Below are 23918 nucleotides of genomic sequence, written 5' to 3'. Positions count from 1 at the left end.
GATCTGCCACTTAACTGTGTTATTTTAGGCAAGTCATTTCACTTCCTTGGGCCTCAGTTTTCTTGCTTATAAACCAAGGAACTAGACCAGGAAAGTTTTCACGTCTCTGCCAACTAGTTATTTCATATTTCAGTCTCATCTCTGCTTCTTGTTTGGGGATTGTCCTATAACGACTCTGCATTGCTTGGGTATGGTACTCTGAGATGAAAAAAAAAAACAAAACCATTTTTCCCTGGTCAAATCACAGATTTGAAAACATACTTGCAGTTTGTACTTAAACTTGCCAAGTAAAGTGTCAAAATAACCTTGAAACTCATCGTAGCCAAGATGATCAAATCCCAATTCAGAGTGACAGCGCTGCCCTTGCCGCCAAGATGTCATCTAAACATTTACAAAGCAGACATTTGAGGCTCCAGTGGCGACTGTGACGTCATGATTCAGCTTTTTTTTTTTTTTGAAGAGACAAGAATTTTAAATATAATACCCATTAACAAAGACTCTAGCTTTCATCCGTGAAGATCTGGGTACTCTACAGTTTTTCTGCTTGGCCCTTTGGTGGTACAAACAAATCAAAACCCTTTAAAATGGTTTCTGTTTGACCTAGAAATTTCAATTCTCATTTCTGGGTATTTATACCAAATAGGTAATTAGGTACAATATTTTAACTACGTGATTCAGCTTTGATTCCCTGTGTGCTCTGATGCAGAGGAAAGATGCACTTCTGAGGTTCTCACCAAGATTCAGAAGGTAAGAACCCAGCAGTGAGAACCGGGTATGGAGAATGCTCCACCAGGCATGGGTGTATCGGTAGCCTCGGGCCCTGCCTGCCACCATGCTACCGCTAGCCATGCCTTGTCACTTCCAAGGCACTGCTGCCCTTTCTTCTTGCTGTAGAAGCCCAAGAGGAAGAGGTGATTAGAACAGGATGGGACACGATCCCAAGAAGGCTGTTGGGTTAAAGCAGTGACAACATAACGAAGCGCAAGAACCCAGGCCCCACCAAAGACAGCCTAGACCAATCCTACTGCCTGCTTAAAACCAGGAAGAATGTCTGTACACATTCAAGCAATAACGCACAGAGACAACAAAGTCAGTATTAATCACATGGAAATATGGCACAGGATCCAAGGTGCATAGCCACCAAACACCTCCTGTTTAACTTCCCCTCAGCCGCATCAGGCCCCAAACACGAGCAACGAGATTCAGCTGCTACAGTGGAACAATATAATCTCTTTGGTGGGATTTTAAATTTGGAATCAACAACTAATGCATCAAGTAAAAGTTGCAAGAAGAAAAATAAATGAGGTTTCAGGTTAAGGTTTCAGCTCCAAACAGGGAGTCAGCATATCATGCTAGGACCTGAGTGCGACTTTACCCTTGAGTCAAAGGAGGACTTGGCATCTGTGGGGCTGCTCTTCTGCTGGTCTCATTTATTGGGGGGTTGGGGCTGACATCTGTTCTGATTGGCCAGGGCCCGTGTCATACCCATTGTTAAATATTTCAAATGCCACCCAGCAATATATGTTATTTTAAAACAGATCTAGTAGCAGGAATCCTCCAATGGAAAGTCACTAAGATAAAGATGTCAAGTGTACGTTTCACATGACCTAGCATTTTTGGCACTGGGCTAGAAAAATGAAGGCATGGATCAAAGTAAGTGCATCAACTTTGTCCAGGGTAACTTGTCCACGGTCGTCATGTAATCTCACAACGATACCTTAGGTAGTCTTAGATAGTCAAGACTCTGCAGGAAAAGTAATTAAGCCTCATTAATATCTGTTTTGGAGCCCCGAGATTTGGGTTGTTCAGACAACTGGTGAAGCAGGGACCACATGCATTTGGGCAAGAAACGAAAATTAGAAACATAAGTTATAGAAAAATTGCATAAAAGTAAGTACTAGGCTAGCACTTCATAATAAGAGGAAAGAAACTTTAAGAAACATTTGAGTTATAGAAGGGTAGATGAACAGCCCAGGAAGAGGTTAATAATGACAATAATTTGGGGACGGGTCTTATAGTCACGGTTATTATGAAGTAGATCAGTCTACTGAGTATAATTATCCAGAAAAAGCATCTGTAATTAAACCTAGTGTTTAATGCCCTGGTGTTGGGCATTCAGTACAGACCTGCTTAGTATCTGATGGACCCTTGATTGAGATCAGTGTGATCGATGGAATATGGATTTCTAATTGCAGGGCAAGAAATCCCATGCAGCTTTTTAGCAAATTAGCAAAATTCTACAATGAGATGATGATTGTCTCCAGAGGGATCTTCGAGAAGCTCCGGGTCAGTGTTCAAAAGAAACGGTCACACTGGCCCAAGTACAGCACATAACTCAGGACCCACCAGGACCTTCTGTGAGTTGGCTTTAATAAGGCCACAGAAGGAAAGTCCACAGACTGAAGAAGCAACGTATTTCCAGTGTGATGATCATGGGTTCAATTCCCATTAATAGGAAGTTTCCCTCACAAGAAGGATTTATCAAGACAATCTCCTAATCTCCCCCGTGCCTAGAGAGCCCCCATCCCCATCACCTGGTTAACAGCTTCACCTGCCAGATCCGTGGCAGGCGGAGTTTACACGAGGGCTCTGGGATGGCCGGGAGCCAGGGAGGAGCAGGTCAGCCTCTGCGGCAGGGCTGCACGGCTGAGAGCTGTAAGCCCCAGGACTGCATCCCCTGAAGGACTGTGCTAGAATAGCCCTCCGACTGTGTGATCCTGTATCTCTTTCACTGAGCTGACTTACATCTGGACTGAGGTACCTACATGGGGTGACTACTGGGCTATATATTATGGCTGATTCGTTTGACTTTATTTAAAGGACGCTAGAACCTTTGAATTCTAAGATACAAGTTCCTGGCAAAAAATGTTAAGACTTGAGTTGGTCATGATAAGCTTTTTACCCTGAAATTTAGACAGAGGCTTCATTTAAATAAGATGGCTCTATTTCCAAAAATCACAAAAGCTCTAGATTCAACTTACAAAGTTGAGGTTCAAATATGCAGGTTAATCTCCGCTCCTTAAAGTTCTATGTCATGATAGTGACCTTTGTTTCAGAGCCTGGACGTCTGTTTGGAAGCCATGAGAATGCCACAAAGTATAGTAGCACTAAAACGATACTGAACTTACTATCTTGGAAGGTACACTTTGAGAATTTCTAAGAGTAATAACAAAAACTCTTTTGGCCTCCTCGAACATGTGTGCAAATACATGTGTGTTTGTTTCCATGGATACACCTGTGGATGGCAGGTAGACAGCTCTGCTGTGCATTCTCTTCCTGGAATCTAAAGCTTTCACCTACTGTTAATGTAGATGTCTTTGGTCCAGAAGACATGTTACAAATTAGAAAAAGTGCTACCTACTTGGTTGATGTTTCCATTTGTTCCACCAGCATTGTTCTAGAAAATCTTGAAAGGTGTATGTATATCTTTGGTTTGGGAAGATAATGCCTGAATTCTGCATACACTGTTGTGTACTGTGCGCAGGAACACAGCGTCCGCTCAGGAAACCTGAGCCAGAGATCTTTGGTGAAGCCCCAAGCTGTGTCTCCATTAGTTTAAAAAAAAAAAGAAAAAAAAAAAAGAAGGGTGAGGGAAAAAGAGAAGGTACAGAAGCTCAAGCACAGAGCGGTATTAGTGTCAGAGCAAGGAAAGAAGGACGGCCCACCGGGCGGCCAACGTGTAATTGCCACGTTACCTTCTTCTCCTTGGGTAGGGCTGTGGCCCCCGGCCTAGTGTCTTTAACGTGACTGTCAGCCCAGGACTGCTCAGCGTGACTGTTTGAATTTACATCCATAAAGGAACACTTCTGGAATGCCTAAGGAATTAAAACACTGAGGTTAACAGGGATCCGAGTGCAGCGAGGAGGTCAGAGGGAACAGGCAGGGAATCCAGAGGATCTCCCGGTTGAGACCCCGGCCGGGTCCTACATGAGGGTCACGCCAGGGCGTCAGCGCCCTGAAAACCGGCTCCCCATCTGACCTCAGGTCAGCAAAGCCCGGGGCAAAGGCTTCCTTATTTTCTGGTCCAGACTGAGATTAAATGGATAGAGCCTTTGAAAAGAATGCCCCTTCTTTCTGTCTGGGTGAACCTGATTTGCATTTAGTAGGGCTTCTTTTAAAGGGCTTTGACCTTTAAAAAATGCTGAATATGTAAATGAATTAAGAAGAAGCTATCTTTTTTTCCTCTTCATTTTAAAAGGGCACAAGATATTGCAAACCATTAAACCTTAAAAGGAAAGTAATCCTTAACAATTCGTTGTCTGCAGTAGCAACAAGCTCCTGTGCTCTGGGTGGCTCTGACTCTCACGGAGAACGAAGCAAGCTCTTTAGCACGCAAGGGATTCTGAGCGGCCTGGGAGCTGCCTGGCCCCCAAAGACTTGTCTCTGAAAACTAATGATGAATCGTAGTTATAGGAGCCCAGGGCCACTCCTGTGAACACTGAGTGAGGGAGGTCGGTTCTCAGAGAGAAAGCATCTGCTGCGTCTATAGGGCAGAAAAGAAGTGACAATATATATGATCGCGAGAGCAGGAGAGACGGTGACCCAAGCAGCGAAATGTCCTGAAATCGGTGGTTCTCAATCAGGCTACATGACATCCAGTTGAAAAAAAATACTGTTACCCAGGCCTCACCCAGAGCATAATTAAATCAGACTCTCTGGGCTGTAGGATTTTTTTTTTAACTCCTCAGATTATTCTAATGTGCAGGCAGGATTAAAGAGCAGTTATTGAAGTGAATAATTTCAACTGATTGCCTCATGTTTCCTTCATGTCAAATACTGTCATTTGGAAATAACTGCAGGCACAAAGAATACCCCACGCCTTCCCCAGGTGAACATTCCAGCACAGGTTTTAAAATACTAGCGGAGCGGATGCCTGGGACCTTCCCCGGCCTGCTCTTCCCTCACTCTGCTGGCTCCCGGTTCCCCCCCTTAGACATCCACCCCGTCCTCGCGGCCCCTGGAGGTGCCTGGGGCTCCGCTTGCTAAGGCCACTCGGCATTTCCATTGGGCTGTTAGACCCTGGACTTGGGAGCCTGTGGTTTCTTCTGATGCCTGGAGATGCACAGCAGGAAAGCTGTTCCACGATCACACTCAGGGGGCTGCAGCTGCTCCTTGTCCTGCCTCAGAGGGGCTGGGGGGCGGGGGGGGGGGTGTGTCTAACTCTAGAGCCTGCAAAGGCTCCAGCATGGCCGCTGGCCGACTCCCTGATGCAGCAGGCTGGCTAATGAGGTTTGGTTACCTTAGGGTTAGAGTACTTCACTCACCACTGTTACCTGACCACCAATAATATAACAAGAAGCCAGATACTCTGCCTTTGTAAAGCTTTCAAGTCAAAGAAAGCATCAAAGATATTTATATTTCAGTGGAGGGAAATATCCTCAAGTGATGGGCTCTGAGTGGCTAGAACAAAAATTACTTCTCTCGGGGGCTAGTGCAGGATTATTCACAAGCTTAAAAGCCTCACTTCTTTATTAGTGCTTGTTCACCTTTCACAAATTAGAGGTTATCTAGTGCTTAGTCATCCATTTGAAACAAACCAGGTCATGATTTATTTATACCATGATTTATTATTTATACCATACTTTATTTAATATTGGAGTATAATTGATTTACAATGTTGTGTTAGTTTCAGGTGTACAGCAAAGCGACTCAGTTACACGTATACCTATTTTTCAAATTCTTTTCCCATTTAAGTTATTACAGAATATTGAGTAGAGTTCCCTATGCTATACAGTAGGTCCTTGTTGATTATTTTATATATAGTAGTGTGTATATGTTAATCCCAAACTCCTAATTAATCCCTCCCCTGCCGCCACCTTTTCCCTTTGGCAGCCGTAAGTTTGTTTCCTTAGTCTGTGAGTCTGTTGCTGTTTTGTAAGTAAGTTCATTTGTATCACTTTTTTTTTTTTTTGATTCCACGTATATGTGGTATCATATGGTATTTGTCTTTCTCTGTCTGAGTTACTTCACTTAGTATGATCATCTCTAGGTCCATTCATGTTGCTGCAAGTGGCATTATTTCATTCCTTTTTTATGGCTGAGTAATATTCCATTGTATATATGTACCACCTCTTCTTTATCCATTCATATGTCCATGGGCATTAGGTTGCTTCCATGACTTGGCTATTGTAAATAGTGTTGCTATGAACGTTGGGGTGCATGTATCTTTTTGAATTGAGATATATGCCCAGTAGTGGGACTGCTGGGTAGTATGGTAGTTCTATTTTTAGTTTTGTAAGGACCTCCATACTGTTCTCCATAGTGGCTGTACTAATTTACATTCCCACCAACAGTGTAGGAGGGTTCCCTTTTCTCCACACCATCTCCAGCACTTATTGTTTTGTAGACTTTTTGATGATGGCCATTCTGACTGGTGTGAGGTGATACCTTATTGGAATTCTGATTTGCATTTCTCTAATAATTAGGAATGTTGAGCATCTTTTCATGTGCTTTTGGCCATCTATATGTCTTCTTTGGAGAAATGTCTATTTAGATCTTCTGCCCGTTGTTTTTTTTTTTAATAAATGTAGAGTTTACAATAAATACTATCATGTGTTGATTAATCTTTATTAAGACATCACTAATAATTAATCAATTAAAGAAAATAACTCCTTGTTGGAGAAAGAAAGCAACAGTAAATACCCTGGTGGGATTTTGGAATTTTATTTTGTGTGTGTGATATCATGATATTTGTCTTTCTCTGTCTGACTTACTTCACTTAATATGATAATCTCTATGTCCATCCATGTTGCTGCAAAAGGCATTATTTCATTCTTTTTAATGTTTCTGCCCATTTTTTGATTGAGCTGGGTTTTTTTTTTTTTTTTTATATTGAGCTGCATGAGCTGTTTGTATATTTTGGAGGTTAATCCCTTGTTGCTTGCTTCGTTTGCAAATATTTTCTCCCATTCTGTAGGTTGTCTTTTCATTTTGTTTATGGTTTCCTTTGCTGTGCAAAAGCTTTTAAGTTTAATTAGGTCCCATTTGTTTATTCTTATTTTTATTTTCATTATTCTTGGAGGTGAATCCAAAAAGATATTGCTACAATTTGTGTCAGAGTGTTCTGCCTATGTTTTCCTCTAAGGGTTTTATAGTATCCAGTGTTACATTTAGGTCTTTAATCCATTTTAAATTTATTTTTGTGTGTGGTGTAAGAGAATGTTCTAATTTCATTTTCTTACATGTAGCTGTCCAGTTTTCCCAGTACCACTTATTGAAGAAGCTGTCTTTTCTCCATTGTATATTCTTGCCTCCTTTGTCGAAGATTAACTGACCATAGGTGCATGGGTTTATTTCTGGGCTTTCTATCCTGTTCCATTGATCTATTGAATATATTTCTCGTTTTGTGCCAGTACCAAACTGTTTTGATTACTGTAGCTTTGTAGTACTGTCTGAAGTCAGGGAGCCTGATTCCTCCAGCTCCATTTTTCTTTCTCAAGATTGCATTGACTATTCAGGGTCTTTTGTGTTTCCATATAAATTAAAATTTTTTTTTTTGTTCTGTGAAAAATGCCATTGGTAGTTTGATAGGGATTGCATTGAATCTGTAGATTGGCTTGGGTAGTGTAGTCATTTTGAGAATATTGATTCGTCCAATCCAAGAACATGGTATATCCTTCCATCTGTTTGTGTCATCTTCGATTTCCTTCATCAGCGTCTTATAGTTTTCAGAGTACAGGTCTTTTGCCGCCTTGGGTAGGTTTATTTCTAGGTACTTAATTCTTTTTGATGTGATGGTAAATGGGATTGTTTCCTTCATTTCTTTTTCTGATCTTTCATTGTTAGTGTATAGGAACGCAACAGATTTCTGTGTATTAATTTTATGTCCTGCAACTTTACTGAATTCATCGACGAGCTCTGATAGTTTTCGGGCAGCATCTTTAGGATTTTCAATGTATAGTGTCATGTCATCTACAGACAGTGACAGTATTACTTCTTCTTTTCCAATTTGGATTCCTTTCATTTCTTTTTCTTCCCTGATTGCCATGGCTAGGACTTCTAAGACTACGTTGAATAAAAGTGATGAGAGTGAACATCCTTGTCTTGTTCCTGATCTTAGAGGAAATGCTTTCAGCTTTTCACTGTTGAGTATAATGTTAGCTGGGGGTTTGTCATATATGGCCTTTATCATGCTGAGGAAGGTTCACTCTATGCCCACTTTCTGGAGAGTTTTTATCATAAATGGGTGTTGAATTTTGTTGAAAGCTTTTTCTGCATCTATTGAGATGATCACATGGTTTTTATTCTTCAATTTGTTAATGTGGTATATCACACTGATTGATTTGCAGATATTGAAAAATTCTTGCATCCCTGGGATAAATTCCACTTGATCATGGTGTATGATCCTTTTAATGCACTGTCGTATTTGGTTTGCTAGTATTCTGTTGAGGATTTTTGTATCTATGTTCATCAGTGATATTGGCCTGTAATTTTCTTTGTTTGTGATATCTTTGTCTGGTTTCCATATCAGGGTGATGGTGGCCACATAGAATGAGTTTGGGAGTGTTCCTTCCTCTGCAATCTTTTGGAATAGTTTGAGAAGGACAGGGGTTAACTCTTTGCTAAATGATTGATAGAATTTGCCTGTGAAGCCATCTGGTCCTGGATTTTTGTGTGTTGGGAGTTTTTAAATCATAGTTTCAATTTCAGTACTTGTGATTGGTCTGTTCATATTTTCTATTTCTTCCTGGTTCAGTCTTGGGAGACTGTACCTTTCTAAGAATTTGTCCATTTCTTCTAGGTTGTCCATTTTATTGGCATAGAGTTGCTTGTAGTAATCTCTTATGATCCTTTGTATTTCTGTGGTGTCCACTGTAACTTCTCCTTTTTCACTTCTAATTTTGTTGGTTTGAGCCCTCTCCCTTTTTTTCTTGATGAGTCTGGCTAAAGGTTGATCAATTTTATCTTTTCAGAGAACCAGCTTTTAGTTTCACTGATCTTTTCTATTGCTTTCTTCGTGTCTATTTCATTTATTTCTGCTCTGATCTTTATGACGTTTTTCCTTCTACTAACTTTGGGTTTTGTCTGTTCTTTCTCTGGTTGTTTTAGGTGTAAGGTTATGTTGTTTGAGAGTTTTGTTTCCTGAGGTAAGATTATATTGCTATATACTTCCCCTTTGAACTGGTTTTGCATTGTCCTGTTTTCATTTTCATGTCTCTAGGCATTTTTTTTTAACATCTTTATTGGAGTGTAATTGCTTTACAATAGTGTGTTAGTTTCTGCTTTATAACAAAGTGAATCAGCTATACACATACATATATCCCCTTATCTCTTCCCTCTTGCATCTCCCTCCCTCCCACCCTCCCTATCCCACCCCTCTAGATGGTCACAAAGCACCTAGCTGATCTCCCTGTGCTATGCGGCTGCTTCCCACTAGCTATCGGTTTTACATTTGGTAGTGTATATATGTCCATGCCACTCTCTCACTTTGTCCCAGCTTATCCTTCCCCGCCCCCCATCCTCAAGTCCATTCTCTAATAGGTCTGCATCTTTATTCCCATCCTGCCCCTAGGTTCTTCATGACTTTTTTTTTTTTTTTTTAGATTCCATATATATGTGTTAGCATACAGTATTTGTTTTTCTCTTTCTGACTTACTTCACTCTGTATGACAGACTCTAGGTCCATCCACCTCACTACAAATAACTCAATTTCATTTTTTTATGGCTGAGTAATATTCCATTGTATATATGTGCCACATCTTTATCCATTCATGTGTCGATGGACACTTAGGTTGCTTCCATGTCCTGGCTACTGTAAATAGAGGTGCAATGAACACTGTGGTACGTGACTCTTTCTGAATTATGGTTTTCTCAGGGTATATGCCCAGTAGTGGGATTGCTGGGTTGTATGGTAGTGCTATTTTTAGCTTTTTAAGGAACCTCCATACTGTTCTCCATAGTGGCTGTATCAATTTACATTCCCACCAACAGTGCAAGAGGGTTCCGTTTTCTCCACACCCTCTCCAGCATTTACTGTTCGTAGATTTTTTTTTTTTTAAGAGACACTATTTATTTATTTATTTATTTATTTATGGCTGTGCTGGGTCTTCGTTTCTGTGTGAGGGCTTTCTCTAGTTGTGGCAAGTGGGGGGGTCACTCTTCATCGCGGTGCGTGGGCCTCTCCCTATCGCGGCCTCTCGTTTTGGAGCACAGGCTCCAGACGCGCAGGCTCAGTAGTTGTGGCTCATGGGCCTAGTTGCTCCACGGCATGTGGGATCTTCCCAGATCAGGGCTCGAACCCGTGTCCCCTGCACTGGCAGGCAGATTCTCAACCACTGTGCCACCAGGGAAGCCCTGTTTGTAGATTTTTTGATGATGGCCATTCTGACTGGTGTGAGATGATATCTCATTGTAGTTTTGATTTGCATTTCTCTAATCATTAATGATGTTGAGCATTCTTTCCTGTGTCTGTTGGCAATCTGTATATCTTCTTTGGAGAAATGTCTATTTAGGTCTTCTGCCCATTTTTGGATTGGGTTGTTTTTTCTAGGTATTTTTTGATTTCCTCTGATTTCTTCAGTGATCCATTGGTTGTTTAGTAGCATATGGTTTGGCCTCCGCATGTGTTTTTTTTTCTTTTCCTTGTAGTTGATTTCTAATCTCATAGCACTGTGGTCAGAAAAGATGCTTGATACGATTTCAATTTTCTTAAATTTACCGAGGCTCGCTTTGTGGTCCATGTGTGATCAATCCTGGAAAATGTTCTGCGTGCACTTGAAAAGAATGTGTATTCTGCTGCTTTTGAATGGAATGCTCTATAAATACCAATTAAGTTCATCTGCTCTAATGTGTCATTTAAGGCTTGTGTGTCCTTATTGATTTTCTGTCTGGATGATCTGTCCATTGCTGTAAGTAGGGTGTTAAAGTCCCCCACTATTATTGTGTTACTGCTGAATTCTCCTTTTATGGCTGTTAGCATTTGCCTTATATCTTGAGATGCTCCTATGTTGGGTGCATATATATTTACAATTGTTATATTTTCTTCTTGGATTGATCCCTTGATCATTATGTAGTGTCCTTCTTTGTCTAACAGTCTATTTTGTCTGATATGAGTATCGCTCCTCCAGCTTTCTTTTGATTTCCATTTCCATGGAATACCTTTTTCCATCCCCTCACTCTCAGTCTGTATGTGTCCCTAGATCTGAAGTGGGTCTCTTGTAGACAACATATATAAGGGTCTTGTTTTTGTATCCATTCAGCCAGTCTATATCTTTCATTTGGAGCATTTAATTTGCTTACATTTAAGGTAATTATAGATATGTATATTCTTATTGTCATTTTGTTAATTGTTTTGGATTTGTTTTTGTAGGTCTTTTTTCTTCCCTTCCTTTTGTTCTCTTGTGATTTGATGACTAACTTTAGTGTTGTGTTTAGATTCCTTTTTCTTTTTTGTGTGTATTGTAGATTTTCAATTTGCAGTTACTATGAGGTTTTGATATAGCAGTCTGTATAATATATATAAGTGTTTTTAAGTTGCTGGTCTTTTAATTTCAAATGTATTTCTAGTATCCTGCACTTGTACTCTCCTCTTCTCACGACTGCTGGTTTTGATATCACATCTGTGTGTGAATGATTTCCTGCCTTTACTGGTGAGCTTTCCCATTCGTAATTTTCTTGTTTCTAGTTGTGGCCTTTTCTTTTTCACCTAGAGAAGTTCATTTAGCATTTGTTACAAAGCTGGTCTGGTGGTGCTGAATTCTCTTAGCTTTTGCTTGTCTGTAAAGTTTTTGATTTCACTGTCAAATGGGTAGAGTAATCTTGGTTGTAGGTTTTTCCCTTTCATCACTTTAAATATTGATATATCATGCCACTTCTTTATAGCCTGCAGAGTTTCTGCTGAAAAATCAGGTTTATAACCTTATGGGGATTCCATTGTATGTTACTTGTTGCTTTTTCCCTTGTTGCTTTTAATATTTTCTCTTTGTCTTTTTGTCAGTTTGATTAATATGCGTCTTGGTGTGCTCCTCCTTGGGTTTATCCTGCCTGGGACTCTGTGCTTCATGGACTTGGGTGACTGTTTCCTTTCCCATGTTAGGGAGGTTTTTAGCTACTATCTCTTCAGACATTTTCTCAGGCCCTCTCTCTCTTCTCCTTTGGGGACCCCTATAATGCAAATGTTGGTGCACCTAATGTTGTCCCAGAGGTCTCTGAAACTGTATTCATTTCTTTCTTTTCATTCTTTATTCTATTCTGCAGCACTGATTTCCACCATTCTGTCTTCCAGCTCACTTATCCGTTCTGTCTCATTATTCTGCTATTCTTTCTAGTGTATTTTTCATTTCAGTTATTGTATTGTTCATCTCTGATTGTTCTTTGTATCTTCTAGCTCTTTGTTAAACATTTCTTGCATCTTCTCAGTCTGCGCCTCCATTCTTTCTTTTTCCAAGATCTTGGATCATCTTTACTATCAATACTCCAAATTCTTTTTCGGGTAGATTGCCTATCTATCTATCTCCACCTCACTTAGTTGTTTTTCTGGGGTTTTATCTTGTTCCTTCGCCTGGGACATATTCCTCTGCTGTCTCATTTTGTCTAACTTTCTGTGATTGTGGTTTCCGTTCCACAGGCTGCAGGGCTGTACTTTCCATTGCTTCTGGTCTCTGCCCCCTGGTGGATGAGGCCTAAGAGGCTTGTGCAGGCTTCCTGGTGGGAGGGGCTGGTTCCTGCCCACTGGTAGGTGGAGCTGGATCTTGTCTCTCTGGTGGGCAGGGCCGTGTCAAGGGGTGTGTTTAGAGGTGGCTTTGGGCTAGGGCTGTGTTCCCATCCTGTTGGTTGTTTGGCCTGAGGCGTCCCAGCACTGGAGCCTACAGGCTGTCAGGTGGGGCAGGTCAAAATGGAAGCCTCCCGGGGAGCTCACACCAACAAGTACTTCCCAGTACGCCCCCACCAGTGTCTGTGACCCCACAGTGAGCCACAGCTGCCCCCCAACCTCTCCAGGAGACCCTCCAAGACTAGCAGGTAGGTCTGGCCCAGGCTCCTATGAAGTCACTGCTTTCTCCCTGGGTTCCGGAGTGCACGAGACCTTGTGTGTGCCCTCCAAGAATGAAGTTTCCATTCCCCCCAGTCATGTGGAGTTCCTGCGACCAAGCCCCGCTGGCCTTCAAAGCCAAATACTCTGGGGTCTCCTCCTCCCAATTCTAGACCCCCAGGCTGGGGAGCCTGATGTGGGGCTCAGAACTCTCACTTTTGTGGGAGACCCTCTGCACTATAATTATTTTCCAGTTTGTGTGTCACCCACCCAGTGGGTATGGGATTTGACTTTGTCGCGATTGCGCCCCTCCTACCGTCGCGTTGTGGCTTCTTCTTTATCTTTGGATGTAGTATATCTTTTTTTGGTAGGTTCCAGTCTTTTTTGTTGATGGTTGTTCAGCAGTCAGTTGTGATTTTGGTGTTTTTGTGAGAGGAGGTGAGCTGACGTCCTACTCCACTATCTATCTTGTTCTTTCTCCCTCCATATTTGTTATTTATACCATAATTTGGGGGCAAATGCTACAATGAATGGCCCCAGCATCTGCCTACACATCTTAGGAGAAGCACCAATGCCCAGCAATATGCAGCTTTGACATACCAGTGTCTTAGTCAGAGGGCCCTCAGTGGATAACTGATGGAGGCCTCCATGCCCTCAACTGTTTCATAAGTCAGTAACTTTATACATCTATGGTTCCTATGAATGAAATTCTCTGACCAATCTAAGCAAACTGTTTTTGATGGAGGGGATGTTTCAGGCCAGTCTGAGTTTTTTTTTTTTTCAGTCTGAGTTTTAATGGGGCTGGACAGGGCTCATGCATGTGACAAGTAAATCAGCAGCCCTGTTTTCCCTGGAAAACCCCAGGTGCTTAATGTTGGCAATTATTTCCATGGGAAGCAGAGCTGAGGTGGAAGTGACATGGTCAGAATGTTCTCCCTCCTCCAAATGAAGAAGGCAGATCCTTGGGCCTGCACAAAATCAGCGGTACCTTAGTGAACATGTTCTGGAGCCTGAAGGAGGTTATGACCTGACCATCAAATGGGCAAAAAAAATCCTACGTTAATTCATGGATCAAAATGAAATACTTTATGAATAGACTGTGGTCTAGGAATTGTGTTTTATGACTGATTAGACAAGTTCTTAAAATGTACCCCTAGGGCAGATTCACACCATGATCTGAATGTGGGATCAGCTTTGGGTGTAGCCCTGTACCCCATCCTTAGTCCTAGGAGTAGACTGTGGCAATTAGTTAACAAATAAAAATCTAAAAATAATCATTTCTCAAATAGAACAAAGAAGACGGGAAACAAAATTATTAAGCTTTCTGGAATACCTGAAAAGATGACATTGACACTGACTGGAAACTTGGTATGGAGGACAGACGGCCACATGATTCCAGGCCTGTCATTCTAAGAATTAAAGCCAAAGAAGGGGACCCCACTTGAAGGGGGCTTTAATCAGTCCTTGGGAAGACAGGACAATGGCTGGTATTTCTAATCCCCATCTTAAGTGCTTTTAAAATGCAGCAGGGACTATTTTCACACTGAAAGAAAGGAAAGGAAAGGAAAGGCAATCCTAGCAGCCAGAGCTAGGAAAGCTTGGAATTGATTTTTTGGTATCAACAACTTTCTGAGTTGTTTTGTGCAATGGTCATTCCTCACACATGTCTTAAAGGTGCCTGAGAGCCTAGTTCAGTGCCGCCTGGGCAAAGTGGAGGCCAAGGCCAGAGATGCAGCTTACATGGCCCAGGGCCACGGGGCTCTTCCCCAGCCCTCTCTAGCTAATGAATCGGTGACAGACGCAGCCAGAGTCCCAGATGGGAAGGGCAGGCAGCCACGTCAGTTACCTCATCCACATACCTGGAGTTCTGCCATGATTTTGTCTCCTTCCTCTTCCTCCTCATCCTTTGAGGAGGAAGTAGTGACAGGTGGTGGTGATGGGGCCCAGGCTGAAGCAGGCTCCTCTGCTGGACACTTCGTGGCTCTAGCCTGCAGGCTTGGTCCAGCATCTTCACTGCTTGCCTGAGAAAGATTCAAACCACAGATACTGGCTTAACACCCCCAGGTGCTGGCAAAAGAGGGACAGATCGCAAAAGAACACACGTTCTGTCACTGCCTGGTGCCCTGGCTTCCTAGCTCTTCAAATCGAGCTGAAAGGCTGCTTTGTCTACTTGTGTTTAGTTTGGGTTTTTCTTTGCCCAACGTTGTCATTTTGGCAAACAGATTGAAGAATTATAATAAGATTGTAAGTTAACTTCAGTGCCTTTAAGAAAGGCCCTCCTTGGAAATTGTATTTTACATTTAACATACATGACAAAACTTGCCAGGTTAAGTGGAAGTTAAAGCTCTCTGAACCTATTTCTGAAGACTCCCACAACTATGTTATTAGCTAATCTCAGTTACCTTTGTAAGATGATCTTTCTTTTGCTTGCCCCTCAGGCCCCTGTTTTCAATCTTAGCGTGCTTTGCTGGGGGAGTAGCTGGTGATTTGCATGTCACATAGTTACAGCTAAAAGTCAAGTAAGGATAAAACTCCTGGTGCTGAGTCTAGTCCTATAGCAGTGGCTGACATTTTCCCATCTGTGCAATTCTGTGCAATGGGCATTCCTTACACACGCCTTAAAGGTGCCTGAGAGCCTACTTCAGTACCACCTGGGAACGCAGTGCCACCTAGCTCAGTGGCACTTCCTTGGAGACCTAGTTTATTCTCTACTTCTCCTCTCTGCCTCACTACTTTTTATGTTCTAAATGAGAGCAGAGAAGACTTTGCCTAAGGGCAGCATCTGAACCCAGAGACCAGTTTACCAGGGCTTCACCCATCAGACCTTTGTGGTGGCATTCTCCTTCCTGCTGGTGTAGACCACATCGCCGGACCTCGTGGTGGTGAGCCCCGATCCTGGCAGGTAGCTCCTCCGTGGAGGTGGGGGAGGACGAGGCGGGGACTTAGCCCCCAGCTTGTCCAAGTCCTGTTCTGAATTTGGAGAGTCTTCTGGAAAACAGTGTGTCATTGCAAAATCATCTTTCGCGATAACATCCAGAAAGCCCAGTGAATTTCTAGAAACTCGACGCAATCTGACTTAAAAATTTCTCTATTCTCTCCATAGTGCAACAACTGAAAATACAGGCCCTGAAGCCTGACTGGCTCGAAGTCCCAGAAAGGCCCTGCACAAGTTAATTAACCGCTCTCTGCCTCAGTTTTCCCATCTGTTAAATGGGTGTTCTAATAATATCATCTCCACCAGGGTGTTGTGAAGATCAAATGGGCTTGATATACATAAAGCATTTGGAGGAGTGCTTGGCTTACAGTAAATGCTATGCAAGTATTACCTATTATTATTAAACAAATCTCGTTACCCCAAAAAGTTGAGTGTTACTTGGAGAGAGGAAGGGTCAGAGCTCCCTGCATGGCTTCCAGAGCCTTCATCCCTGAGTCTGGAAAGCAGTGTTGGCAGGAAGGATTCATGTAGAGGAGGTTAGAGTAGAATCTGGCCCAGGAAGAGCCAGAGGCAGATGGGGTCAGAGGACAAAGTCAGGGAGAAAGTGGATCTTTTTGGTCACGGTTATGTGGTTAGAAAAGGTTCTCTGCTAAGAAAAGGAGGCAGCAAATGCAGAAATGAGAATTTCTCATTCTCATTTCTCTCAGAAATGCAGAATTATAAATCAGTATTGACACCAAAGGTTAGGAGATGAAGCTGTCTGCTGAGCTTTCGCCAGAAAAATGCCCCGAAAAAGGCATTTCTTTCTCAAAACGCAAAGAGCTTCACTCCTGCCCTTTACCAACAAACATTCTTCACTTCAGCCTTTTACCAACACTCTACCTAAGAGCTCACAAAAGTGGTAAAACCAGAAATTCGGGATCAGAGCTTCCAGCTGGCCTTTGTCCCAACTCTGGGGACACACAGGCCTGCCTGGCCTCCCAGGAGTGTGTGTGTCTTTCCTGAGCAACTGAAACAGAGTTGTTTAGAGGAGGTGCTTGAGGACTTCCTACTGAAAGCTGTGACGAAGATTTGGCTAAGTCATCAGGGTGACAAGCCAGTGATTATTTGTAGTGGGCGGTGCAGAGGGTGCCGGGTTACAGGGCACCAGCACCACTGGGACATGTGTCTTGTCCTAGGCCAGCAGCCTGGCCTCGGGATGGCTGCCTCTGGGGACGGGCACAGGCTGATGGGCCCTGGAGGTGGGCTCTGGTCTCCCTCTCATGTGTAATGACAAAGGCTCCCTCTCTGACCAACCTGAGATACACTGGGCTGCAAGTAAAATAATGTCTTTGTCCGTAATTTTAAGATGAGAATAAGGCACATGGTTTGTAATTGGTTGAAGATTTAGCAGTTTGAGTTTTTTAACGGCTTTTTTATATTATTATTGACACACTGATGCTTAATTTCCATAGTTTTGGTTGGTTAAATATACCATCTAATAATTTTGATTTAAAAAATGCGATTTCTCCTTGTGATCTGATACCCCTCTGGGAGCTCATAAAAGCTGACGTTTTTCTAAGAAAACCTCTGAATTTAAACGCAGGTCTCATATGCTCCCAGCTGGTGCTGTGAAGGGTCATAAATTCGTAGGAAAGGCAGAAGCTGGGGAGCTACATTTTTCCTTAGTGAGCGTTGTTCTAGATTCCTAACGCAGAACACAGCTTCCCTGCTAGGTTTATGACTAAAAAGTAGTCGTCAATAAAACCACCACAACAAAAACTAGTAGGGAGGCTCTAGGGACACCTGGGGCTTGTTTTCCCAATTAATTTTTTTTGTTTTAATTGATAAGGTTTTTCGGAAGTGAGAGATTGGTCCCACTGGCCAGCGTGTGCCTATGTGGGTGGCACCACACTGACCCGAGCGTGAGCAGCCCACAAAGCTCTGGTAGCGCCTGACCTGAAGGTTCTAGCTTGTCCGCTGGAGCATTGCCCTTTGGCTGTGGGCCTGAGGCTGGCGGCATCTCCAGGTTTGGAATCGACTTCATAATATTGGCCTGGGCTTCTTCTAGGAGCTTCTCAAATTCTTTTCCGTTATAGTGGTCCAGGTTTTGCCTTTTCTCTTCCCATTTCCTTTCTGCTTTCTGAAGGACAACAGCAAGTAAAGAAAGTTTTGAGATTTCATGTCGGGGCGGGAGGACGTATAACACAGTTAAAGTGTTGGTAAAGTGATGCTCTGGTTTCTGTGTCCAGGGACACTTCTGCCCATCAGACTAAACCTGACCCTTGTGCTGTCTGCTGCATGTTTTAAAACAGGCTGCCACTGAAGCCCAAGTGGTATTCATTCACAGAGAAGCAAGCTCAGAAACCCAATCATTCATTCATTAAATTATTACTGAGCACTTACTACATACTCTGCCAACACTCTTGGCAGGGACACAGGGATATGTGCATTCAAAGGCATGTATCCCATAACTAAGGTTTAGTTTTTCTACACTGAGTTTTCGTTGTAGAGGAGATGTTCAAAGAAACGGAAACAAACACCAAAACACTCACTAATCCTATGTCTTAGTTCCACTGCTGTCAAAGAATCGCTATATGATCTTCTGGGTCACATTCTCCTGGTTACAAAAGGAGGGGCTATTGAGATGATCTCTAAGCTCCATCAAGTTCCACAGGAGGGAGAAGTATATAAAATGCATTTTTAAATACCAGTACATTTTTTTTAAAGAGCATTTTCCTGTGATTTTGAGATGCCACGTTAATCATTCCAGGAGGACAGAGTGGAAATGAGCACCAGGCTTAGTGGAACCCCATAAAGTCAGAATTGGAGAAGACCCAGGAGATCACGGAATCGGTGTATTTCCCACGCGAGAACACTGGGGCCCAGTGAGACGAAGGATCTGCCCGAGACTCACTCTCTATGAGTAACAGCCACCACTGTCACCGTCCTTATCCTCCTCCTGTTTTTCCTTCGCAGCATTTATTATCACCGGAGCCTGGGCTTGGTCCCTTCTGTTCACTGCCACCCCCAGAGCCTGTGAAGGCCTGACACATACTGGGACTCAGTAACATCCTTTGAGTGAATGAAGCTCCATAGCAGAGCCGTCAGGAAGACTCAGGCCTCCTTATTGTGGATCAGAGCACTTCAGAGATGACTTGTAAGTGTGCTGTCAAAACTTACTTAAAATATACACGTAACAATGGTAACTATGCCTAGTGGGTTCTCGCTAGACATTTTTAAATAAAAGAATCATCCTACTGACATCCTTTAAGTGTAGAGATGTTTGAAGTGGCAGATCCACTAATTCTCAGGAGGAAATGTGTTTTTGGTCCCCTCCCTGACCCTGATAGGCAGAATCATCATCAGCCAATCACATTCCACCCCATCTTATGCATTTTGTAAGCAGCTAACTTGGATTAGGGGGCACAGCCACTGACTCTGGAGCAGAGGGGAGCTACCTAGTGGTCAGAGGCCCAGTGGCCATGACTGTGGCCCTAGTGGTTTTAAGAGGTCATCTCCTCCTGAAACCAGAGTTATCCGCTGCTGACTTGCAAGAGAGGCAGGAATGCTTAGGACCAGGTGGCTAAGGACACAGTAATGAGTGGAGGAAACATTTTAGGGAAGAGGAAGGAGAGAGCCAGGGAAACGCAGTGTGCTGCTTGAGCACCTTCACCAGCTCTTGATGAAAAGAATATTTACGAACACAGCAAGTTTTCTCTCTATATTGTGTGACCTTGAGACCTTCTTTCTCCTTCCTTCTGAGACTTCTGTAACAACGTCCCATCCTGCACCCTTAATTTAAGACCCACTACCTCAATCTATTCTGCATATTGTTTCCAGATTAATTTTCCGAAGATGCCATTTTTTATCACTGGTCCAAGCTACAGCATTTCTCTGATACCCAGGAAATGAACCTTGGCCCCATGGGACTGGTGAGTAAGCTGCCCCAAACCAGTTTCCAGCCTGTTTTGCCAGCCTTATCTCCTCTTCCTTGTTCCACTTAAACTGGTTTATCCAAGGTCCAGCCTTTGCCCCAGGATCCCTCTGTCCTAGAATGTTCTTACCACCCTCTGCTTACCCAGATTCTACTTCATTTTCAAGGTCACTGGCACACCCTCCCCAGCTCACACTGGCTCGGGAGGGCTGACTGTCACCCTTCTTCCCACCAGCATGGTCAGCGATGTCAGCGATGGTGGGAGTCTTTCCACCACAGAAACTGGCAGATAACTACAAATCAGGCTTCTCCCATCAGAATGCCGGTTGTTAAACACTTAACAGCACACCACTGCCTCACCCTTCCTACAGGTTGGGTGCCTGACCCTTGTCTGAAATCTGATGGCCTCTCTCTCAATCTGGCCATTGAAACCCATTTACAGTTTAAAAAAATCGGTATGTATATAAGATAGAAAGTTATATATATTTTTGATTAAAATATAAAATTACATATATTTTTGATAATGTATTTGATAAGCATATATCTTTGATACATATATGCATTATCTCCATAACCAGACTGTACACTCTTGGAGGGAAAGGACTACATCCTTTCCTCCTTTACGGAATTATGAAAAATGGAAATAGGACTCTACCTCGATAGACACCGCCCTGTTCTTGGCACTCACACTGTGGATTTCGTCCATGAACAGGCTCTGCACGGAGGAACCATTCCCGGGCATCTGCGGGGACTGCAGAGCTGAGGTCACCTCTTGTGTGATAGCGGGAGGGCTGGCCGGGTGAGGCCCGGGCCCCCCTGGCAAGTGCTGGGCAGGGTTCAGCAGCGCGGAGGAGAGCTGGGACGGCTGGATGACCACAGGAGAGCTCTGAGCGTGGTGAACGGTCAAGGGCACCACTTCCGACTTCACATCGCCGGGGACGCCCGCACCGGGGAGGGGCTGGCCCGAGGCACGGGGAGCCTCCTCCTGGGGCTTCAGGACTTCTGCGGCCGTGGCCTTTTCCATCACGACATACTGTGCGGCCTGGGCTGCGTCTGTGCCTTTCAAGAGCCCGTCAGTGACGTGCCTGGGAGAAACCACACACAGCAGCATGAACTGGTGAACTAGGTAACGTGCATTTTAGTTGTATGGCATGCTTGAGTGCTGTGTCATCCCAAAGCCAGGCAAGACTTTGTTGCAAAATTAAGACATTCTAAAACCCGGAGTAGCAGCTTAGAGTTGAGGGTTCCCATAGCAACCTAACTGCCTCCTAGTTATCTCTGGCAGCTGCTTTCCTACTTTTTCCCTCAGGACATGGTCTATCTTTCCCTTTCCACGTGCACTGTTGTGTCCAGACTGATGCAGTCCCGTCACTGTTTGTTTGGGGGGTGGTGACATCGAGTGGACACACGATTCTAACAATAACTCCTGCACCGACCGGATCCAGGCCTGGGCAGCTCTCATAGATGCTCGGTTCTAACCCAAAGCTTCCCAAACCCTCCATTCTCTCCTCCTTTCCCTGCTACACATCTTGGGAGGGTGGTTTATATGCCAGCTCCTTTTGCTTTGCTCTTCCTACAGCTCAGCCTGGTGCCATCTGGACCTGACCAGCCTTTCTGCAACATCAAGAGTGACTTCGAATCTAACCGCCGGGTTAGTCCTCCTCCTCCTCTGCTTTGGGGGCGGGGGGTCATTTGATGCTGTCTGTCCGTCCACCTCCACCCATGGTCCACTGGAAAAGACATGACCTTCCGTTCTACCATGTTCTAGCTCTGCAATGACGGGAACTCCACCTTTGTGAGCCTCAGATACTTTTCTGGAGATTATAATAATGCTGGTGACAGTGCTGTTCAATGCCTTCCTCAGGGCTGGGTGCTACGATCAATGAAGCCACATGGAAGACTTGGTCACACATGGTACTCGACCCATAATTTTTAATTAGTCCCTCATTCCCTTCTTAGCAAAATACTCTTTTTTTTTTTTGATTTGAAAGAATACATTGCTTTCTACGACTCTCCTCTTCTATTCACTTCTTTGTTTCTTGTGCTCTTTACCTACCCCGTCCCTTCAATCCCAAAGCCCTAAGGGTCTCTTTCCTCCTTTCCTTCTCATTCTATCATAGTCATCGCTAGTAATCATCTTCATGAAGGCGACTTCCAACTCTAAATCTCTCCTCCCTCTCTCCCTCCGAGTTAGGCAGGGACTCCCTTAAACTCTGCCTCTTGAACTTCGGTCCACATTCTAAGTGCCTCATGGGCAGCTCTGTTTTGCTATCCTTCTGGCACCTCAAAGTCAACACATACCAAATCCCTTCAGCATCTTCCCAAGCCGCTAAGTTGCTCTGAATTGTGACTGTCACCCGCTCTGTCTTCTCTATCAGGCACCAGGACATGTGCCTGTCCTTGGGGTCGTGCATATTCCTACCTTCCTTCTTGTGTCTTCCACAGTGCTGAGTACAAAATGTTATACGGGAAAGATACCAAGAAAAGATTAAATAGTATAAAGGCCTGTGATGAGCAGCGTGATGGCAGCTAATATTTCTTCTATTTTTATTGTTAAAGTTACTTAACTGGCTTTATCTATCATTCTCACCACTGAGCATTTATGGGACAAAAAGTCCTATAACATTCAAGACACACAATCCCATCTTTTTTTAGATGGAGATAAGATAAATATCTCCAGCTTCATCTGTGCTGGCTCTAAAATTTTTTAAAAATTGTCTTTCAGGGAAGAGAAGGGAGGGTGGGCAATGTTACCAGACAGACAGCCTGCTCCCTCTTTAAACAAACACTTAATAAGGATGGTTTGTTTTAGGCTTTGTGGGTGGGTTACCACATTTAGGTAAGAGCTTAAGTAAGCATTCTTTGAACATATTTTTATCCTACTGGAAGAAAAAGTTCACTCTGGCAATTTAAAATGAGTGAACCTATGAGAAAATGCAATTCAGGTACAGTTTCTTCCTGTGCCCAGGCAGATGAGGGCTCCCCAGGAAGAGGCCATTGTTGTTTTAATAATCCAGGTGATTTTTGGCATCCTGGACCTTACACAGGTGATTACAGAGCACTCTGTAGTGTCAGCATCTCGGAAGAGGTTCTTTTTGAGGCCACTGTTACTAGAAAAAAAATCTCACTTGCTCCTTATGGTTAATAATTCATCTAAAAGTCGTCAACTGCACATTTAACATATGTCTCCTACAAACCTGATCAAAAGACTATAGTGATTAAAATTCTCCCAAGAATTTATATGTTACTTCTGCTTGTGACCTGCTCTCAAATCTGGTCCAATATCTAAAGGGTAACATCTCTGTAATTTCCAAGTCCTACTAAAAAAAAAAAAAGAAAATTCAGGACTGCCACTCTTGGGAAGTGGTTCATGTGTGGTAGTCGTGTCTATTTCCCACGTGGGCAAGGAAGTTTTATAAGGGCAGGGGTCCTGTTTGGTTTATTATTATATTCTTGACACCTAACACCACCAGGGCTGGAGCAGACAGAACGTCCACATACGGCTGACTGCCTGGCTGTGAGATCAGAACCAACAAGAAGTCTGGCGTCAAACCATCAGTTCTCACCCCAGCCCCGCCCCCTGCCAGCCCCGCGCCCCGCGCCCCGCCAGCCCCAGGCAGCCCCGGTCACCTGCGCAGCATGGTCAGGGCGTCGGTCATGCCACGCACTCTCTGCAGGAGGCTGTCCAGCCTGTGTGGCTCCTCCTTCAGAAACCGCACGGCCTCCACTTCTATGCGCAGGATGGCCCGCATCTTGTTTTGTAAGGTTGGAAATTCTCCTGCGGGCCAAGAGCAGCTGGTGAGCTGCAGGGAAAAGCCAGAGCAGCAAGCCCACTGTCCTGAGCCCTGACTCCGGACAGGGTTGAGAAGCGTGGGGTTCACCCACCACAGGGCAGCTCACTGCCTTGAGGCCGAGCTGGGCTCAGCGTGACCTGGGCCAAGGCAGAGCCCCCAGGCCTGTCATTTCCTGCCTGTATGTCTGGGATAAACTCACACGGCCCTTGGGGTGTGTTTCATGAATTTGGTACAGGTGCCTGGGGCACTGTAAGAGCCCAGAGAAGAGAGACGGTTCTGAGAGTCATTCAGTCCTAAATATTACAG

General features: G+C 43.8%; 1 protein-coding gene across 15 annotated transcripts in view; it reads right to left on the bottom strand.

Moving 5' to 3' along the window:
* KIAA1217 (KIAA1217 ortholog) overlaps positions 1 to 23918 on the bottom strand; it is a 500420-nt gene that overhangs the window by 5232 nt on the left and 471270 nt on the right. For 11 of the 15 annotated variants that reach the window (XM_068561341.1, XM_068561412.1, XM_068561335.1 and 8 more), the window contains 6 exons: positions 23449 to 23596; positions 20474 to 20903; positions 17841 to 18024; positions 15792 to 15955; positions 14827 to 14988; positions 3696 to 3815 (listed from right to left, as the gene is read on the bottom strand). In XM_068561341.1, coding sequence (XP_068417442.1) covers positions 3696 to 3815; positions 14827 to 14988; positions 15792 to 15955; positions 17841 to 18024; positions 20474 to 20903; positions 23449 to 23596 — 1208 coding nt within the window. The remainder of the gene's footprint in view (positions 1 to 3695; positions 3816 to 14826; positions 14989 to 15791; positions 15956 to 17840; positions 18025 to 20473; positions 20904 to 23448; positions 23597 to 23918) is intronic. The other 4 variants (XM_068561307.1, XM_068561384.1, XM_068561316.1 and 1 more) reach the window with 2 other exon arrangements.

Source organism: Eschrichtius robustus, chromosome 1 (genome assembly GCF_028021215.1).
Source record: "Eschrichtius robustus isolate mEscRob2 chromosome 1, mEscRob2.pri, whole genome shotgun sequence".
Lineage (NCBI taxonomy): Eukaryota > Metazoa > Chordata > Mammalia > Artiodactyla > Eschrichtiidae > Eschrichtius > Eschrichtius robustus.
The sequence above is the reverse complement of the archived record's forward strand: the minus strand, read 5'-3'. Positions and strand labels throughout refer to the sequence as shown.